Genomic DNA, 22,229 nt, shown 5'->3' on the forward strand with positions numbered 1-22,229 from the left:
CTTTAGAGTCAGTCCTAGCTTCAAACTTGCTAAGCAATTATCATAAGTCGAGGAGTACCTCTACTGAGATCTCATATTCTGTCTGGGACATGGATCTCATTGAGTTGAATTTCGAACTTGAATTGATTGTAGTAAAACACCAAATAACCTATAGGAAGTCCTTGAATTGCCACCACACATTTAATGACAGTTCAAAGTTACAATGGTGCTGGGGAAAAAAAGTGGCTTATGACCTATCCTCGTAGTTATGACCGTTGCACCATCCCCACAATCATGTGATTGTTTTTGGGGCGCTTGGCAATCAACTCATATTTACGACGGTTACAATATTCTCACAATTTGCAGGCTGGCTTCCGGCAGTCAATAGGCCAGTTTTGCTTAATGACCCGATGGTTCATTTAACAACCATGATAAAAAAATATATGATAAAATTGGATCTGGTAATGACCATATTGCTTAGCGACCAAAATTTCAGTCCCAATTGGGGTCTTGTTGAGGACCACTTATACATTTTTTTTTCCTGACTGAATCTTCATTTATTTTTTCTGGAAAGTAGCTTCAAACAAACTATTCAAAGGCCAAGACAGGGGGGGGGGGGGAAATGCACACATTTTGGGAATCGGATTGTTTTGGGACACTCATGTTGTGATACTTCAGTTCAGAAGTGTCAAGTAAGCACAGATAGGTTTGGGTTTCTTTGACCTAATTTTTGCTTCCAACCTAATATACCAAGGACAGGTATCCTGCAAACAAGTAAAAGTTAAAACAAAAGAGTGAATCTTGAGTGGGGCAGAAGACAATATTGTTTACCCTTCTGTCATAGTTACACAGTCTTTCCACAACCTTGGGATGCATTAGGAGTGCAACTTGAACCTGTTATACAGATAGCCCGTGACTTACCATCACAACCGAACCCAAAATTTCCATTGATAATGTAGGAAGTTAAAAACCACCCCTCTCCTAGAAAAATGAAATATCCTGGGAAATATTGAAAAGGAAGAATATTATATTTTCCTGGATAAGAAATGGAGAAACATATTTGTAGACAGAAACGGACTCTGTCTTAATAGCCGCCACCTTTGTCAATGGGCCATTAAAAAGGACCGAGCTAGTCTACTCTACATAACAAAGGTAGAGTTAGCCTTCCACAGAAACTCACCACAAGGTACCTGGGAAAATTACATCAGCCAGCAAAGCAACCAAACTTGAACTCAAAGCACAGCCTACAGAGTTGCCCCTGCATGGCCTCATGGGAATCTGACAACCAATCAGAATACAAGCTCAAGATCAAAGGCCACAGAGGGCATAAAACCAGGGACTTTCAGCACCTATTTTTCTTCTTCACCCAACATCTGGAAGCATGTGACACGCCCTCTCCCCTTTTCTATTCAGGACCTCAAACCATGTGGTCCTGTCCACCATTAAAACCATCTTTCCAAGTAGCCTCCATCTTTCAGGGTCTTTCCCCCCACTTGGAACTGAACCCAGAGGGACATTTCTTCCAACAGTAAGAAGACAGTTGTTAAGCGGGTTTTATGCCATTTTACAACCTTTCTTGCCACGGTTGTTAAATGAATCACTGCAGCTTCCGCGACCGAGGTAGGGGATCCCTGGCATACATCTTTCCCCTTGTAGTGCAGTGAATTCAGGGAATATCTCCCTGAGATATTTCTGAATATTATCTCATTGCTCTGGACTTAAAATATATTTCAACCTCTCTTGACTAGATAACACCTTCTGCTTATTTCCATCAAATAATCTCTCTTACTCTTACCCTGTTTCCCCGAAAATAAGACCTCCCTGGATAATAAGCCCAATCAGCCTTTTTAGTGCATGCGCTAATATAAGCCCTTCCCCAAAATATTGCACCGCAGCAGCAGCCATGAAGTGACCACACTCGCCTCCTCTTGCACCTCAAAAATAATAAGACCTCCCCGAAAATAAGGCCAAGCGCTTATTTCAGAGGTCAAAAGAAAATAAGGCTGTGTCTTATGTTCAGGGAAACACAGTAGATTTTGATTGTTTACAAATCTGCTCTCTGCCTTCCTTGTAACTGTTTTTAGGAGAAGAAAGCAGGGAAAAATCAACCAGAATTTATCAGCTGTTGGTGAAATTTAGAGAGAAGTGGGTAGTATTAGCACCACAGAAAACAAGTTCCATGACGTGGAAGTTCCTTCTTTATGAAACCACAAAAATACTTAAATATAAAGTGGTTTTGTATTGCCATCTGTTCTGGCCATTCTATAATATCTAACACTGTAATCATATCAAAACCAGGAAGTCCCCACTGTTAAACCTCCAAAAAAGCTTTATACAATTGACAATAATAGAGAGAGGGTGGGCGAGACGGAGAAAGGCAATGGTGGGATTCAGCCAGTTCGCACCACTTCGGGTGAAACCGGTTGTTAACTTTCTGAGCGGTTTGGTGAGCTGATTGTTGGAAGAAATCAATAGGGTGGAGAACCGGTTGTTAAATTATTTGAATCCCACCACTGGAGAGAGAGAGAGGGAGAGGAAGGGAGGGAGAGAGAGACAGGGAGGGAGGGAGATGGAGAGGGAGAGAAAAAAGGAGGAGAGGAGGAGGGGAGGGAGAAAGAAAGAAAGAGAGAGAGAGAGAGAGAAAGAAAGAAAGAAAAAGAAAGAAAGAAAGAAAAAGGAAGGAAGGAAGGGTTGGAAGAAATGTCCTTCTGGGTTCAGCTCCAAGTGGGAAAAAAGACACTGGAGACATGGAGGCTGCTTAGAAAGATGGTTTATTGGGGATGGGCAGGAAGCTACAGGGAGCTATTCTGTCTTAAAACATGTTTCTTTCTTTTCACATCCAGAGAAATATTTTGCCTTTTCAATATTTCCTAGGATATTTCATTTTTCTGGGAGAGGGCTGGGTGATAACTTCCTACAGAAGGAAAAAGAAAGAAAGAAAGAAAGAAAGAAAGAAAGAAAGAAAGAAAGAAAGAAAGAAAGAAAGAAAGAAAGAAAGAAAGAAAGAAAGAAAAGTGGTAGAGGTTTACAAGCTATCTGACAGCTTGATGACAGTTTAAGAATATAAAACGGCAAAGAATGTAAAATAATGGAATCCTTCAAACGGGGAATGTCCCCTTTAAACCATAGAGAGAAGAGCAGTAAAAGTACCATAGGAAAGGAATCTCATTCGTTAAAAATAAAAACCTCAAGTAATGTTTTAAATACAAATTCACTCAGGAATTAATCAAACCAGATACGGACTGCCTACAGTTTCTTGATCTTTTCTGGCTTTCTTGCAAAACAGACAAACGGATCGACCACAAGTATGCACCAGGAAATGTATGGCAGTGAGATTAGGAAAGTTTTGCTATGTGTAATCTTGTACTAACATATAATCTTGACAAATGACAAATGGCATGTACACAAATCTTGTGAGAGAAATCACTGAGACTGGCATGTTGTAAACAACAGGGAAACTTTTTATATAAATTATCTGAGGGAATTTTTACTCAAATCTTGATGGTGGCTTCCCTCCCACGCATCAGGCTCTCTATTTTTGCAGGAATATGCAGCTGGAGAAAAATTAAGTGGCTTTTCCTTGTTCCAGTCTGATTTATGGCTCCTTTTGCACTGGGAAAACTGAACCCAACTGAGGCTGTCTATGAAAAGACATGGATACAGGCACAAAGGGTACAGACCAGTGGTGGGATTCAGCCAGTTCGCACCTATTCGGGAGAACCGGTTCTTAACTTTCTAAGAGGTTCAGAGAATCGGTTTCTAGTCTCATCTTTATTGCCCTGCTTACAGAAACTGCCTCTCCAGTTAACCCTTATTACATCGTAACAGCTAAGGCAAAGTGCCCATCGACCTGAGTGATGTTGAGTTGGCCACGCCCACCCAGTCACATGACCACTGAGCCCCGCCTACCCACCTGGTCATTAGGACAGAGAACCGGTTGTTAAATTATTTGAATCCCACCACTGGTACAAAGCATCTTTGTTTAAATCAGAATGATAACTTTAGAGACTCCACTCCACTGATGATTATCAGTCATCATTGTTAGGTAAGCTCCCCGTTGGGAGAGCAAATACATTCAGCGAAGCGTTGTGAGAGTTGTGTTGGAGAACACACAAACCAGCATACAGAGACACTGCAGTTTCAATAGGCTTTTATTTTCGTGGAAATAGAGGTATCAGAGTCCATCAAACAGTCCAAGTCATACACGGATAAGACAGACAGTCATCAATGTCTTTCAGTTAAGGGATAATCCAAATAACATAGTCCAGTATCATATAATCAGTTCAGTATTCAAAAGTTTGCTAGCAATTGTAAAACTTACAATAGCTCACGGCACATTCTAACAGCCAGCTTCCAAAACACTCAGATCAGATCAGCCCAGCATCTAACAAAGAGAGAGCTAACAGTCATTCTGGCTCCCTCTTATGGCCGATTGAGGAAAACAGCAACCAATCACATTTTACAGTATGATTTAAAGAAACAGGAATAGCATTGTTACATGATTTATATATTGCCAACTCAACTGTTATATTCCTAACAGAAATCACTGAGACTGGCATGTTGTAAACAATGGAGAAACTTTTTATATAAATTATCTGAGGGGATTTTTACTCAAATCTTGATGGTGGCTTCCCTCCTACGCCTCAGGCTCTCTACTTTTGCAGAAATATGCAGGTGGAGAAAAATTAAGTGGCTTTTCCTTGTTCCAGTGTGATTTATTGCCCCTTTTGCACTGGGAAAACAGAACCCAACTAAGGCTGTCTATGAAAAGAAGTGGATATATGCCAGGTACAAAGCATTTTTGTTTAAATCGGAACGGTAACTTTAGAGACTCCACTCCACTGATGATTATCAGTCAACATGTCTTTGCAGAACATTAAATGCAGAAGTAAACAGAAAAAATCACAAACCAACCGCAGAGTCACGTTCAAGATGTTTGGAAGAAAAATACAAGTCCCGTTACAAGCTTGAGAAAGAAGGTCTGTTTGTTGATGAGCAGAACCAACTCACACACAGCAGGCAGTTCTGCGACAGCTGACAAATTCGCCTGATGAGGGCAAGGATTTTTATACCGTTTACGGTATTTTTCAGGGTTGGGTTGCTACGGATTCACCCGGGTTCGGGAGAACCCGTCGCTAACGTTATGGCCTGTTCGGAGAACCGCCAAGTCCCACCCCTGACTGGCCCTGCCCACCTCACCCCTCCCACCCTGCCCCTCCCAGCAGTCTCCACGCGGCCCATTTTGGATGTGAAGTAAGTGCAGGGCCCATGCGGAGGCTCGAGGAGAGGGGAAAACAGGGCTCCTGGAAGTTCCAGAAGACCGGAAACACCCTCCCAGAGGCTCAAGGAAAGCTTCCGGAGACCGGGGAGGGCACCATGGTACAGGTGACTGACTAGGCCACTTCCACCATGGCTACAACTGGGCAGAGAACCCACTGCTGAAATTTTTGAAGCCCACCCCCGGTATTTTGTAATTTTGAGGTTCGCTTTGTACACTTTTATTATTTGACTGGTTTCACTGGTGTAGTTCCAGGTAGGAGAAAGACACTGGAAACATTTGAGGCCGCTTGGAAAGATGGTTTTAATGGTGAAGCAGAACCACAAAGCACATGGGTGATTCTGGGTAGCTGACCACATGGAAGAGAGCGGGGGGATATATTTATACCCTCTCTTGGGCCCTGCCTTAAGAATTTACTATTCCCACTGGGTATATGTACTGACTTTACAGTGGTAGAGACTAACTTGATTCTGCACCTAATAACGGCAGCAAGACTGTTGGTGGCGCAATACTGGAAGAAGGAAGACTTGCCTACAACTCAAGAATGGACATTGAAAGTCACAAACTTAGCCGAGATGGCTAAAATATCGGCATATCTTAAAGATCACTCAAATGAGAGATATAAACGAGACTGAGTCTCAGAGTCAGACTCCGACGGGGGGCATGACAACATGTATGTGACCAAGAGCAGCGAAAAAAAGCAAAGGTTAAGTAACAGGAAACATCTGCTGCTCCAAAGATGGGTAGTTTAACCACAAGGACTTATAAGACAACATGCATTGCAAAAAATACTAGCCATATTTCTTCTTATGTCTCTAGGCCAATAGATAGCAGGAAGCCTCAACTGAGGCTAGGTTGTTTCAGCTGCAAAAGTTAACCAGGGGGCTACACTATAAAAAGGCAATAAATAAATAAATAAATAAATAAATAAATAATAAATAAATAAATAAATAAATAAATAAATAAATAAGGTAAGTAAGTAAGTAAGTAAGTAAGTAAGTAAGTAAGTAAGGGTTAGGGGTGCTTAAAGCATGGTAGTGGGAGATGTAAACGGGCTGAGATTCACGTGGGGTTATTAGTTGCCTCGGACAGACTGTAAACTTTGTGTTACCCAGCCAATGGGGAGACAAGGGACTGTTTGGTTTGGTTTGGCAGCAGTGCCTCAGATAGAAAGTCCATTCAGAGAGTGGTGAAGACAGCGGAGAAGATCATAGGAAGCTTGCTTCCTTTCATTCAGGATACTGCTCATAAGTCCTATGTGTAGAGCTCAATCCACTGTCAGTTTCTGTTGCTTCCCTCTGGGAGGAGGTTTCTAAGTCTTTTCTAGCAGGACTACCAGGTTCTGTGACAGCTTTGTTCCCTGTGCCGTCTGTCTGGTAAACTCGCAAGATTCGTGTCTCTCGCCATGTGCATGCATACATCCAAACTAGACTGTGTTTTTTCTCCATATCATATAATATATGTGGGTTTCAAATTTTTTTAGAACTTCTTCTGTAGGTATGGTCTGCTATGTGGGAGTGGCTTGCCAGCCATGTGACCTGGTGGGGGTGGCTTGCTGGCCATGTGACCGGGTAGGAGTGGCCAACTTGTAAAATGCGGTGAAACAACGCTCTTGCTTAGCAACCAAAATGTTGGCTCAGAAACTCTGGCATTTGAAGCACGCAAGTCTTAAAGCTGTCAAGTTACAAGACCCTTGCACCCCTAACCCTTTAAAAAAAACAGGGGTGTTCAAACTTGACAGCTTTAAGACTTGTGGACTTCAACTCCCAGAATTCCTCCTCCAGTCATGTTGGCTCAGGAACTCTGGCATTGAAGTATGCAAGTCTTAAAGCTGTCAAGTTACAAGACCCTTGCACCCCGAACACTTTAAAGAAAATAACCCCAGGGGTGTTCAAACTTGACAGCTTTAAGACTTGTGGGCTTCAACTCCCAGAATTCCTCCTCTCGCTCTTCATCTTGATGATGTGAGGACGGGTTGGGGGAGGGAGCTGGAACCGGTCCTAAACGGCACTGTAGATTTGTGGAACCTCTTCTATAGAAGAGGTTAGAACTGGCAGGAACCCACTCATGGTATATGCATAATTTTGTATTTATTTATTTATTATGTCATGTTGATGTAGTGTATATTAGAGTGCATTTCTCACAAAGGTGGCTGGTGACAACGTAAAGCCCAAGGAGCGGAGCTCAGAATAGGAGTGTCCAATCTTGGCAACTTTCAGATGGCTGGCTGGGGAATTCTGGGAGTTGAAGTCCACTAGTGTTAAAGTTGCCAAGTTTGGAGACTCCTGGGTTAGAAACTGGGAGGTCAGGATTTCTAGTGCCCACTTTAGGCACAAAGCCAGCTGGGAAACTTTGAGTCAGTCCCTTTCTTTTTGTTGTGGCCCACCAGCAGAGCTGGCAATAGATTCGGACAGTGAGGAGGTTGGGGAGGAACCTGGGCCAGTCCTGGAGTCTGGGGAAGACTCGGACGAGGGCTCTGTGTCGGAGGCAGAGATGAAGCCAGGGCCCTCTGACAGGTATCAGCTGCCTTCAGAGTCAGACATTCAGTGAGGCAGACGAAGAGCTGGAGCCTGTTCCTTGTGTGCGCATGCACAGAGCTGCCAGATGAAGGGAACAGCTAAATAACGGGTCGACTTGGGAGTAAGGCCACAGGTGGATGATGAATGGCCCCTCCCAGAGGACATAAAAGAGGAGTGAAAGGGGAGTGGAGTTTACAGGAGACAATTAGTTTGTTTAACTGGTTCATGACTCTCTGAAAATCCTTGCCAAGTTCTGCAGATATCGGCTTGGCAGCTCTCCAAGCCAGATAAGATCTGTGACTGCAAATCCTCCCTTGAAAGACTTTGTTGGATGTGACTGAGCAGAATTCACAGTAGATTAATAAAAGGCGTTTTTGTCGGGACAATGAGTTTGCTTCATGCTCTTGGGAAGCCTCGGTTAGAACACTTTTAGGCCCAGGAAAGCGATACAGGTAGTCCTTGACTTAGAACCATTGTTTTAGCAACAAAGTTACAACGGGCACTGAAAAAAGTTTATGACCACTTCTCATAACAACAACAATCACAGTATCCTCATGGTCATGTGATCAAAATTCAGACCAGTAAGTCGGAATTTACGGATACAGAAGAAGAAAAGAAGAGCAGCAAAGATCATTAAAGGCCTGGAGACTAAAACATACGAAGTACAGTTGGAGAACCTGGAAAGTCTCCTGCACCAACAGAAGCCAAAAACGAGGTGTGGGAGCACTGCATGAGCCCCCCCCCCCCGTGCCCCATTTTGTGCTTGGAAAGCCTCCTAAACTAATCTGGAAGCCAAAACTGGGGGGGGGGGCAGGGCGCATGCACAGGGGACATGCAGGCATGTGTGGGGGCGGGACACAAGTGGTGGCGGGGCGCTTGCATTGCATTTTGGGGTTGTGCACACATGCACACTTTGGGCACTTGGCACTGAAAAGGTTAGCCATCACTGGTATAAGGTCTCTTGCTTGAGCAGTGGGTTGGACTAGAAGACCTCCAAGGTCCCTTCCAGCTCAGTTCTGATTCTGGTCATCCGATCACCATTTGGGACCATCTTAAGCTGGCTTTCAGCGTGCAAAGTCAATGGGGGGAAGCAGATTTACTTAAAGACAGCCTGATTCAATTAACAGCTGGAGTGATTCACTTAACAACCTTGGCAAAAAAAGGGACGCGAAAAACTAATCTTAGGCAAGGTTATATTTATTAAATTTCTAGGTAAATTCTCCATACAAAATGGCATATTCAATATAATTGAGCAAATAGTAATATTTTCCAGAAGGCCTTTCTCCCAAATTAATTGCAATATCACTTAATAATAGGGTGAGCTTTTGGGCCATCATATAAAGTATGAATCAATTATTCTCACGCATGGCTCTGGCCCATGTATTTCTGAAATAGGCAGACTTCTAAAGCACTCAAGTTGCTAAGAAAGGAAAGCATTCAAATTATTATATTTGAGGCTGCTGAAATCACTTTATTGGTTAATTTACTTTTGTCCCTTGGTTTGATCATAAGCTGCTTTGTGGGACAGGCTGCTATGCATAGGTGAAGTAAAAGAGCTTTCGTTTTACTAACAGAGATGACAGTTTGAGAGAAACGAAACTCTGGTAGTGGTGGAAAGGGACAGAGACTACCAGCTGTCAGGTGTAACCAACCGGAGTGACTAATGAATAATGAAAGTCATAACTTTATCACCTACCTCCTATGTCACAAGAACCTCACTAGAGGTTCTGTGGGAATAGCCAAGAAGGCTTTGTGGATTTTGTTGGAGGCCAAGCTTATGTGCTTGCAGCTGCTCAAGGACTCCAAGCTAGGCCCTCATTTGACTCCTCCCTCCAACCTGCCTGGCATTAACCACCAGCATTAGGAAAGGTTGTACCATTGTCAAACTCATTTTCACCTCGGGGTGCCAGGGGGGGGCATGGCCAGGGTAGGTGTGGCTAGCTCAACCTCATTCGTGTTGGGGGCACCTGTGGTGGCCTCCTGCAACCCCCTGCCAGCCAAAATGGAGCTCCGTTTTGGCTGGCAGAGACACCGTGGGCCGGTCCTTCGCTGTTTCCAGGTCACCCCCGCAGGCCAGATTTAAGCAACCCATGGGTCAGATCTAGCCTGTGTGTGTTGAGTTTGACACCCCTGAGCTAAACAATCACGTACACTAATTTTTCTTAAGATGGCGATCTCCATATTTGTCTTTTTATGTCTCCTTCAATTCAAAGCTGTGATGGTTGGGAATCACAATAATTCTAGTCCCTCACATCTGGACAGGAAGCAGTTCCAGGTAGGTCAAAGGTAAAGGTAAAGGTTCCCCTCACACGTATGTGCTAGTAGTTCCTGACTCTAGGGGGCATTGCTCATCTCCGTTTCAAAGCCGAAGAGCCAGCGCTGTCCGAAGACGTCTCCGTGGTCATGTAGCCGGCATGACTAAATGCTGTCGGCGCATGGAGCGCTGTTACCTTCCCACCAAAGGTGGTTCCTATTTTTCTACTTGCATTTTTACATGCTTTCAAATTGCTACGTTGGCAGAAGCTGGGACAAGTAACGGGAGCTCACGCCATTACGTGGTGCTAGGGATTCGAACCGCCGAACTGCCAAACTTTCTGATCGACAAGCTCAGCGTCTTAGCTACTGAACCACCGCGTCCCTTTAGGTAGGCTAATTATGGTTAATTTAACCTTATATTCTCCAGTGACTACATCTTGCAAACCAAAATCACCAGCAGCCCTAAAACAGGAGAGGTAAAGAATGGTACAACTTCAAAGATCTAGTAGGGTTTTTATTTTTAAATTCTCAATTGTTTCACAGCAGCAGCAACCAAAATGTTTTGTTTTCCATTTTAAAAGAAATAGGAAGAATAAGCAAAGGCAGGACAAACAAGAACAGGTTTTTGTGTGACTGGATCTTGAGCTCTGAATCACCATTAAAATCTAATTTCTGGGTTAAGAATATGCTTGGAATTATAAAGCAAGGATGCCTCTAAATAATGGCTAATTCCTGCAAATTACTTTAATGCATCTTACTTCTCAGAATTCTAAGGTCCAAAAGGAGGAATGGGAAGGCGCGTAGGGTGAAGTCTTCTAGAATGCCCCCATTGCTTTCCTTTTGTTGATATCTCTCTTGATTTGGCAGAGGGAACAAACAGGGCAACACCCCACAATGCAGGCATCGTTACAGATGGATCCCTGTTGAAAAGAAAAGAAACCGAATGGATCAATAACTTTTTCAATAAAATCATGATGCAGAGAGATGGAGTCATGAAAAGCTAACTCTGTGCTGGACGGCAAAACGCAGGCAGTCCTTGACTTCGAATGGTTTGTTTAACGACCATTCAAAATTACGACGGCACTGAAAATGTGACTTACAGTCGTTTCCCCACAATGACAACCTTCGCAGTATCCTCAATGTTTCAGGTGATCAAAATTCCGTGGCACGACAAAACCGCGCTCGACTAAAGCGCGCCCGATTAAACCGCGTCGTTGACGTCATCAACAGGGCGACAACAGCGAGCGCGGAGAAAGAAGGGCGCTTTAAATAGCGCTTTGAAAGCAAGCCGATTCAACTTAAGGTAAGGGTTAGGTTTAGGGTTAGGTTTAGGGTTAGGTTAAGGGTTAGGGTTAGGGTTAGGTTAAGGGTTAGGGTTAGGTTTAGGGTTAGGTTAAGGGTTAGGATTAGGTTTAGGTTTAGGTTAAGGGTTAGGTTTAGGGTTAGGTTTAGGATTAGGTTTAGGGGGGTTAGGTTTAGGTTTAGGGGTTAATTTTAGGTTTAGAGTTTACAGCGTGCTTCTGTCTCCGTGCTGTTGTCACCCTGTGATGACGTCAGCTACGCGGTTTCGTCGAGCGCGCTTTAGTCGAACGCGGTTTTGTGGTGGAACCCAAAATTCAGGCGCTTGGCAACCGGTTCCCATTTATGACGGTTGCCGTGTCCTGGGATCATGTGATCCGCTTCTGTGACCATTCTGACAAGCAAAGTCAATGGGGGAGCCGGATCCATGTAACAGCCATGTTACTAACTTAACAAATGCACGCAGAGGTGGTATTCAGCCAGTTCTGACCGGTTCTAACGAACCGGTAGCGGCAATTTTGAGTCGTTCGGAGAACCGGCAAATACCACCTCTGGCTGGCTCCGCCCCCATTTTTTTTGTTTTAACTAGAGTTTATAAACCTGAAGTTTGTCTAGTCTTAGGCAAGGTAATCAACTTAGAACTGAAGAGAAATTTCCTGACAGTTAGAACAATTAATCAGTGGAACCGCTTGCCTCCAGAAGTTGTGAATGCCCCAACACTGGAAGTCTTTAAGAAGATGTTGGATAGCCATCTGTCTGAAACGGTATAGGGTTTCCTGCCTGAGCAGGGGGTTGGACTAGAAGACCTCCAAGCTCCCTTCCAACTCTGCTATTGTATTGTATTGTATTGTATTGTAACTTACAGGAATCTCGTATTTTGTCCTGTAGACAGCTCGCATGGCCACAGTTGGACCACAGCAACAACATTCATTCATAGCCGAAGCAACTTGGCACGCCAGACAAGGGCAGCAGAACAGTCCACAGATACCTACAGAGAGGAAGAAAAAAGGCCTCTGTAGAAATATTTTGGCAATGCGTTGAATGACATAAGATTAATGTCCCAGAAAGTACAAATTATACTATTTCTGCAACATCCAAACTGCAAATGAAAATGCAAGTTAAAACATGACCTAGCAGAGGGGAGGGCTGAAAAAACCCATTTACACACCACATTAAATTAAAAGCACATTCCATTGCATTTTTCTTTTTCTTTTTCTTTTTGAAAATTTTATTAATTTCATATATACATTCACAATTATATGATCTCATAACTGTTATTAATAATATGTATTTATAACAATTTGTTCCCCTACAGTTGACAATATACTTGAGATTACTTTCTTACCATCCCATAACTCCATCTTATCTTACAACATTCCTACTTCTTCCTTCCCTCCTTCCTTCCCTCCTTTCTTCTCTCCTACTCTCCTTCCTTCCCTCCCTCCTTCCCCCTTCCCTCCCCCCTTTCTTCTCTCCTTCTCTCCTTCCCTCCTCCTTCCCTGCTTCCTTTCCTCCTTCCTTTCCTCCTTTCTTCTCTCCTCCTCTCCTTCCTTCCCTCCTTCCTTCCCTCCTTTCTTCTCTCCTTCTCTCCTTCCTTCCCTCCTTGCTTCCCTCCCTCCTTCCTTCCCCCTTTCTTCTCTTTCTTCTCTCCTTCCTTCCTTCCTCCTCTCCTTTCCCTTCTCTCCTTCCCCTTCCTCCCCTTTACCCTTCCCCTCATCCTCCCTTATCTCCCCTGTTCCATTGCGTTTTTCTGTATACTGATGTTCCCAACTATTATAACAGAGAATTAAGGAAATTACTGTCGGAAGGAGACTGAAGAAGACAGACACCCGAACCGGTAGTAAAGATATTAACAACCCACTGAATGAGATAACATCTTTAGCACTAGTAGTGATACTATTCTAGCACTGATGATATTCCCTACCTGAGTAAGAAAACATGTGCAAGAAAACAACCAAGCTTGGTATGTGGCAAGGACCCCCTCATTATGAAAATTCAAATTCAAAACATTAGGTGGACACCAGATTGTTTTCTTCAAAAAAATATTTTAGCATAATTCTTCAGTAGTGTAGCATCAGGCGCAAGAAACCAGGTGCCAGGATAAAGTTCAAAAGTACTATGAGTCTACTTTATGTTTTATACAAGAATCTGATCTACTAATGGTCAAGGCAGATTGGTGCTAAATAAGAGTCAACGGAATTCATGGGGGGGGGTTGAATTTAAATCTCTTGTAGGGGCATAGCGACTCCAAACTGATGGTCCATTTGACCCCACCCTCAGGCTCAGCCTGGTCATCTCCTATATGTAGAACTTTAAAGTTCCCTACACAACTTTTAATAGTATAGAAGCCGTGTGTTGTGGCAGACTTGGACGATGAGGAGGTGTGGAGGAACTTAGGCCAGTCCCGGAGTCTGGGGAAGGCTCTGATGGAGGCTCTGTATCAGAAGCAGAGATGGAGCCAGGACATTTCCCAGCTGCCTTCAGAGTCGGAGACAAGTGGGGAAGTGGAACAGCTGGGGCCTCTTCCAGATGTTGCGTATGCGCAGAGCTATCAGCAGAGGAGAACAACTGAATACCAGGAGCCGGCTCGGGAAGAAAGGCACGCGGGGGATGCTGAATAGCCCTTCCCTGGCTGGGAAATAAATGCCCTGTTTCCCCAAAAATAAGACATCTCCGGATAATAAGCCCAATCAGGCTTTTGAGTGCATGTGCTAAAATAAGCCCTCCCCTGAAAATAAGCCCTCCCTGAAAATATTGTAACACAGCAGCAGCCATGAGGTGACCACGCTCGACTCCTCCTGCACCTCAAAAATAATAAGACCTCCCCGAAAATAAGGCCGAGGGCTTATTTCGGGGGTCAAAAGAAAATAAGACTCTGTCTTATTTTTGGGTAAACACAGTAGAAGGAAAGGGGAGGGGTGGTTTCAGGAAACAACCTTGTTCATCGTGGTTTGTGCCTCAGAAACGGCTTGACAGAGTTTAATTTACAACTAGCGGCTGGAAGCTGCCTGTCTGTCAATTATCCAAGAAACTGATAAGGACTGTACTGCGGTTAACCCTTTGAAGGATTATTGCTTGGACTTTTCCAGAGCCGAGGTGGCGCACTGGTTAGGGTGCAGTACTGCAGGCCACTTCAGCTGACGGTTATCTGCAGTTCAGCGGTTCTAATCTCACCGGCTCAGGGTTGACTCAGCCTTCCATCCTTCCGAGGTGGGTGAAATGAGGACCCAGACTGTGGGGGCGATATGCTGACTCTGTAAACTGCTTAGAGAGGGCTGAAAGCCCTATGAAGCGGTATATAAGTCTAACTGCTATTGCTATTGCTATTTTCTGTGTGTGAATGCCATAAATTCACAGTAGTTAAATAAAGAGGAGTTTTTCAGGACAGGGAGTCTGTTTCTTGGTTCTGCTAAAGCTGGGTCAGAACATCATGTCTCCGTTTATATCATGCCAATAGATTGTTCAATAATGAAACCTCCATTGCTCTGGTCACTTACAGACTCCACAGTCGCTACAGCAGTCACACAAGTCCGTTTGCCAATATTTTCTGTCGGGCTGGATCGCTACCATCATCTGTGGCTGAGTGACAACCACTGGCTGAACATTCATGATGGACAACTTTCTAAGAAAAAAAAGAGGAAGAGAGTCAAAAAGAGAAGCAATGAATGAACAGGCTGGGTAGAAGGTGATCTCAGTCCCAACTTTACAGAGTAGGATCTGGTTGCTAGATTCGATTCTGGATGAAGTCTTTCCTTTTCTTTCTTTCTTTCTTTCTTTCTTTCTTTCTTTCTTTCTTTCTTTCTTTCTTTCTTTCTTTCTTTCTCTCTCTCTTTCTTTCTTTCTTTCTTTCATGTTTTATTTGTTTTATTCATATAACTTTTCATTTCCATCAAACAGTATGCGATCTGGGTACAGTTATTTGAACAGTCATCATCCACATATTTGTTGTTATATTCATCACAATAATATTAACTATATAACTACCATATTTTTCAGAGTATAAGATGCACCTTCCTCCCCCCCAAAAAAAGAGGGTAAAAATCTGGGGGCGTCTCATGCACTGAATACAGCATTTTTGCCCCCCCCCGAAACTTCACAAAAATTGACGTGCAGTGGGTTTGGGATGCCTGCAAAGTGCTCCTGGGGGCTGGGGAAGGCAAAAATGAGCCAAAAACGTGTCATTTTTGGGTCATTTTTGCCCCCCAAATCCCCAGGAGTACTCTACAAGCCTCCCAAAGTTTATGCATGTCCTGTTTTTTTGCAAAAAATGGGCCCATTTTTTGCTCATTTTGGGGGGGGGGCAGCCCCCAAGAGCATTTTAAACTCTCTGCATGCCCCGTTTTTCACAATAAACGAGGCATGCAGAAGATTTGGGATGCCTGCAGAGTGCAAAAACTTTTTTTTGGTTTACCTCTTCAAAACCTTGCTGCGTCTTATACTCCAGTGTGTCTTATACATCGAAAAATATGGTATATAATAGTATAATAACAATAGTACATAACATCATCATCTTTAAATTCTCTCCACGTTAACATTTCCTCCTTTTATCTCTCCTCCTTTCCAACTTCTCTATCTATTGCCTAACCATTGATAAAATACATCTCATGTCAAAAAAATATTCAGTTTCTTCTTTATGCTTAATAGTAAGCGTTAATCTGTCCATTTCTGCACATTCTAGTATTTTCTTGATTAAATTCTCATCTAACAGATGGATGAAATCTTTCTGGTACACAAATTGGTACAGTGAGAATCTTCCTCTCAACCTGGGACAGAACCATTCTGAATATCCAATTGTCCTCTGTTGTTTTGAAAGAGTGGATCCCTCTGCACGCAGCCAGTTGCTCCTCCTTCCTCCTTTGATTCTAGTCCCTGTGGTTTGGGATCTTGAAACTGGGTGGCTGCTGGCAAGTCATTGGCTTATCTGACTCCCTGAAAGCACATTAAGTTGGCCAATGCTCTGTCCTATTGCTGATAGTCAAAGATGTATTCTAGCACGATAGAATTACTTTCTTCCCCCTTTTTGTCTAAGGAGATTCTCAATCATCCAGGTCATGGTTGTCCCAAAGGTGCTTTTCTAAAAGGCAAAGTGGACTTTTTGGTTTTATTTTCCCTTGAAAACACTTCACTTCTCATCTAAGAAGCTTCATCAGTTCTGAACTGAAGAAGCTTCTTGAGTGAGAAGTGAAACATTTTCAAGGGGGAAAAAAACTCAAGGAAGTCCAGTTGTCTTTTGGCTAAATCTTTGGGATTTTTGTTTGTTTGCTTGCTTATGCTTTCAAGAGAAATCCATGAAGTTTTCTGTGCAAGATTTTTAGGAAGTTGCTTTCTTCCTAGGGCTGAAAGAGAGGGACTGGTCCAGAGTCACCCACGGGCTTCCCATTTAAGTCAGAATTAGAATAGACTAGGCTAGAATAGAATGGAATGGAATAGAAAGGAATGGAACAGAATAGAACAGAACAGAATATCTGCAGAGTGTCTTATCAATCAATCAGAATAGAGCTGGAAGGGACCTTGGAGGTCTTCTAGTCCAGCCCCCTGCTCAAGCAGGAGAACTTCTTTGAAACTTGGTAGCACCCTGAGGTCTATCAGGGAAAAGGGGAGAAATGAATTCAAGGTTGGTTTCTGACCTCTAACTCCAAATTACTCCTGATGTTTCTGGTGCAATTGATGCGGTTATTGTTTTCTCTGGATACGACTGCAGGTGCTTTCAATATCTTCAGTGAAGATGTCCTTGCAAGAAGTCCTTGGTATTCTCCCAACTTTCCCCAGGGATGTTTCACTCGAGAAAGTCCCTCCCCTCCAGCTGCTGATGCAGAGTGTTCAGTCATTGAACATGTTGCTCCCAACATGTACCAACCTCTTTCAGACAAGTGACTATCTACTTAAAAACCTCCAGTGATGGAGCGCCTTAATTCTCCTTAATTCCAGATTGAAACTCACAACCTCCGGATTGCTAGTGAAACTGGTTCTCATACCGCAGTCATCCTTGAAAGGATGTGAACTGGTGAACCTTGCTATTTAACCAGTTGTTGGATAAATACATTGATTCCTTCCCCCTCCTTTTTTTGTGTGCTCTACATTTCCCATTGTTCTGCTTCATTGATGACTCTGGAATCTATTCATACCCCACCCACCCCCCAAGCCCAATTCTTATATAAGAGAGAAGAAGAGTTATCATCTCATGTACTAAGAACAAGAATAACTATGTGTGTCTTGGCATCTAAACTTGGCGAGAAGCTGCTGCTTTCTGAATGAGTGAATGTGCGAGGCTGGAGAATACATAACCTATAGAGAAGTTTCTCCTTCTGCGGGTGAAGAAGGAAAGTGCAAAAATTGGCTTGAAACTCAACATTAAGAAAACTAAGATCATGGCATCCAGCCTTCTCAATTCCTGGCAAATAGATGGGGGCGAAACGGAGGTAGTGACAGATTTTATTTTCCTGGGCTCCAAGATCACCACAGATGGGGACTGCAGCTAAGAAATCAAAAGATGCTTGCTCCTGGGGAGGAAAGCTATGGCAAATCTAGACAGCATACTAAAAAGCAGAGACATCCCCCTGCCAACAAAAGTGTGTATAGTCAAAGCTGTGGTTTTCCCAGCTGCAATGTATGGCTGTGAAGGTTGGACCATAAGAAAGGCTGAGCGCCAAAGAATGGAGGCTTTTGAACTCTGGTGCTGGAGAAGACTCCTGCGAGTCCCCTGGACAGCAAGGCGGTCAAACCGGCCAGTCCTAGAGGAGATCAGCCCTGACTGCTCTTTAGAAGGCCAGATCCTGAAGAGGAAACTCAAATACTTTGCCACCTAATAAGAAGGAAGGACTCACTGGAGAAGAGCCTCATGCTGGGAAAGACTGAGGGCAAAAGAAGAAGGGGACGGCAGAGAAGGAGGTGGCTGGATGGAGTCACCGAAGCAGTCGGCGTGAGCTTAAATGGACTCCAGAGGATGGTAGAGGACAGGAAGGCCTGGAGGAACATTGTCCATGGGGTTGCGATGGGTCGGACACGACTTCGCAACTAACAACAACAGAAGTTTTATGAGCCAGAGAATCCCAGTTATGAACTCTGGAACCCAGGTCATTGAAGGTAAAACCTGGTTTAGCTTTTCCTGTATACAACGATTTCAAGAACAGGACAGTTCATTCATTGATTCTGGAAAGAATGCTACAGAATAACAGAGTTGGAAGGGACCTTGGAGGTCTTCTAGTCCAATCTCCTGTTCAAGCAGGAAACCCCATACATTTCAGACATATGGCTGTCCAATCTCTTCTTAAAAACCTCCAGTGATGGGAGCACCTACAACCTCTGGAGGGAAGCCATTCCATTGATTAACTGTTCTGTCAGTCAGGAAATTTCTCTTTATTTCTAGGTTAGTTCTCTCCTTGATAGGTTTCCAATTGTTACTTCTTGCCCTGCCCTCTGGTAATTCCACAACTAAGAAGAGACCAAATGGCTGGCTTAAAATACCTTCATTAAAATACCATTCAATTCCAAAATGAACATAGGTAGCGATTCTCTGTTTTTGCTTTGATAGTCCTCTATGCTTGGCTATTAAGGATAGGATAGGATTAGGATAGATGTCTGCATGAAATCAAGCAACCTCAGAGAACACCAAGGAGAATAATATTTTATTCTATTCCCTTCCATTCTTGTTTCTCCCCTTTAAATACAGTACAGATATTTAAACAGGCAGCATGGATATTCAATAAATAGAAATAAGCATTTCAAAAACTAAGGTACTGGGGAGATTTAAAGTGGGGAATTAGAAATGAAACACTTAATTTATCCAAGTCACCTCTTAGCTTTCCTCTGCAAAAAAATGACCATCTATATATTTGTGTTACTTTAGGAATCCACTCTTATTTTCCCCCAAATTAAAAAAAAAATCAGGATTCGGATTCTGTAACGTAATACAGAATCTCACAAGATGGTCTTTAGATCCAGGGAGATTTAAAAATGTGGAAAACTTTATTAGTTTAGAATAAATACAAAAGCAAAGTCAGAATGATTTCAAAGAAAAGCAAGATTTCAAACCTTTTTCCCCCTTCTTTTCTTCCCCTTTTGGCGTCTCTTTGTCCAGCTGCAATTTATCTGCCCACTGACTGCCTCCTGTTGTGCCTTAAAACTGAGAGGGAATTACCCTTTCTAACCATTTGTTTTCAAATGAGGAAGTACCTTTTGTTTCAACCTTGTGGATGTTTTTTTTTTTTAAAAAAACCCAAGAAACGAGAAAAAAGAACCCAAAAGAGATGCTAGCAGAAGAAACAAAACTTAGTTTAGAAGAAATCACGAGATGTAACAATTGGGAATGCTTAGGAAATTATCTTTAAATTAATCCTTCCTTGTTCCTGTCTTTAGAAACAATTCTGATATTTCTGCCTTTTTTCTGTTTCAGAATCTAGGAGCCAAATAGCAGATCCCTCACTATTTCTGGCCCTTCCAACACCTCTGTGAATCAAATTGCACGATGCCCAAATGCAGTGGAATTAAGTTGTGAGAAGGAAACAGATAGTTGGGAATGTAAGACAAGCAATAATAGCTAAATATTGTTTTCGCAGGAATCGTAAGTCTGAAGGGAACAGTACTGAAAAATGTAATAGGGCTTAGAATTATAAGAAAGATAGGAAATGTTTGCAGCCCCTTAAGTCAGGCCAGCTGGCAAATTGCACAATAACTTCCCGAATTCCATCACTCTGCTAAAAAACTAATCTCCCACAACTCTGTCAAATTATTTATAATACAATACAATACAATACAATACAATAGCAGAGTTGGAAGGGACCTTGGAGGTCTTCTAGTCCAACCCCCTGCCCAGGCAGGAAACCCTATACCATTTCAGACAAATGGCTATCCAACATCTTCTTAAAGACTTCCAGTGTGGGGCATTCACAACTTCTGGAGGCAAGTTGTTCCACTGATTAATTGTTCTGTCAGGAAATTTCTCCTCAGTTCTCAGTTGCTTCTCTCCTTGATTAGTTTCCACCCATTGCTTCTTGTTCTACCCTCAGGTGCCTTGGAGAATAGTTTGAGAAGAGTCTGAGATATTGGAACACTGCTATCATCTCCCCTAGTCCTTCTTTCTATTAAACTAGACATACCCAGTTCCTGCAACCGTTCTTCATGTTTTAGCCTCCAGTCCCCTAATCATCTCTGTTGCTCTTCTCTGCACTCTTTCCAGAGTCACCACATCTTTTCTACATCGTGATGACCAAAACTGAATGCAGTATTCCAAGTATGGCCTTAACAAGGCAATATAAAGTGGTATTAACCCTTCACGTGATCTTGATTCTATCCCTCTGTTTATGCAGCCTAGAACAGTAATACTAAGACTGTATTACTATTCTTCTCTTCCTTCCTAATACTTATCTCTTTCCTAGTACCTATCTCTTTCCATTTATGACTATATGTTGTTCCAGTTATGACCACTTATATCTTTAAAATTCATATTGTTTTATTTGTTTCCTAGTATAATTTGATTGCTTATTAGTAACCTATGACTATCACTAAGTGTTGTATCTTATGATTCTTGATGAATGTATGGTATTTTATTTTTCTTTATGTACACTGAGAGCATATGCATCCAAAACAAATTCCTTGTGTGTCCAATTAACACTTGGCCAATAAAGAATTCTATGCTATGCTATTCTATTCTTGTTCTGTTCTATTCTAGTTCTGTTCTATTTCTATTCTATTTCTATTTTATTTCTATTCTGTTCTATTTCTATTCTATTTCTATTTCTATTCTATTTCTATTCTATTTCTATTCTATTTCTATTCTATTTCTATTCTATTTCTATTCTATTCTATTCTATTCTATTTCTATTCTATTTCTATTCTATTCTATAATCTAGAAATAAACTGTTTCGGTTGATGCTTATTAAGTTCCAAGAAAGCAGAATCTGTGGATTTAAGCAAAAACGGCACCTATTGCTAATAGGTAAACCAGCTTAAAGGACTACAAAGGTACATAATGGCATGACATGGGAAGGATTTTCACTTTCGGCTGAGGGCACTTTGTGCCTATTTTACATCCCCCCCCCTTGCACGAACGTATTTTATAATTGACTGCTTTCTGCCGCTTTGAAATGCGCCGCGCCTTTAGGCTGGGGCCATTTGGGGGGGGGGGGGCGGAGGCGTCAGGGCTGCTCCCCCCACCCTCCTCAGCAAGCTGGGCTTGCAGGAGCTCAGACAGTTGCTGGCCGAGCACCGGAGGGTCAGAACGCGCGCTCCCACGTTGCCCCAACACGCCTTTCCAGCGCGCGCTCCTCTGTCCTGAAGTGAGAGTTGGTGGAAGTGAGAGTTGGTGATAGTGGGAAAGGTAGGGAGGGGGGTTCTAGGAGGAGAAGCCCAGCTGACTTTCCTTTTGGCGGGGGGAAGACCCCATAAAAAACCCCAATAAATGGGGAAAATAAAGGTCCAGAGACAAAAAAAAAGGGGGGGGGAGGATCGGGGTCTGTTCAGGATCGGAGAGGAAATCAGTTGAAATCTGGGCGGGAAGCTATTCGGAGAGGGATCTGCCTTTGTCTTCTTCCCTCCCCCTTATATTCCCCCCTTCCGGCTTTCTTCCCTAGCCTCGTTTTAAGGGGAGGGGGAAGCAAGGTGGGACAGTAGTAACTAAAAGGCTTGGGATGGTGGTGGTTAGGGTTAGGGTCTATTAAAGACGGGGATGGGGAAAAGATGCCATTCCTTTCCCAAGGACCTAGGAAAAGTGGAATAAAAATTGTGTGTGTGTGTGTGTGTGTGTGTGAGAGAGAGAGAGAGAGAGAGAGAGAAGAGAGAGAGAGAGAGAGAGAGAGAGAGAGAGAGAGAGAGAGAGAGAGAGAGAGAGAGAGAGAGAGAGAGAGAATGTGATTGTTTTGTTGAGTGCTTCTAAGCTAGTACACAGCATTCTTTAAAAAATA

At 43.0% G+C, this 22,229-nt stretch overlaps 1 protein-coding gene across 1 annotated transcript; it reads right to left on the reverse strand.

The window, feature by feature from the left end:
- Positions 1-10,531: 10,531 nt before the first annotated feature.
- LOC148043770 (placenta-specific gene 8 protein-like) lies at positions 10,532-19,454 on the reverse strand. Its single transcript, XM_087723765.1, has 4 exons — positions 19,363-19,454; positions 14,829-14,953; positions 12,195-12,319; positions 10,532-10,952 (listed from the first exon to the last, which is right to left on the reverse strand). The coding sequence occupies exons 2-4, from the start codon at positions 14,938-14,940 to the stop codon at positions 10,848-10,850; spliced, it is 342 nt and encodes a 113-aa protein (XP_087579891.1). The 5' UTR covers positions 14,941-14,953; positions 19,363-19,454; the 3' UTR covers positions 10,532-10,847.
- Positions 19,455-22,229: the final 2,775 nt, after the last annotated feature.

The sequence above is a fragment of the Thamnophis sirtalis genome, unplaced genomic scaffold (assembly GCF_051295495.1).
Source record: "Thamnophis sirtalis isolate CommonGarterSnake01/CBP01778 unplaced genomic scaffold, rThaSir2_p1.2 scaffold_10, whole genome shotgun sequence".
In the NCBI taxonomy this organism is placed as follows: Eukaryota; Metazoa; Chordata; class Lepidosauria; order Squamata; family Natricidae; genus Thamnophis; species Thamnophis sirtalis.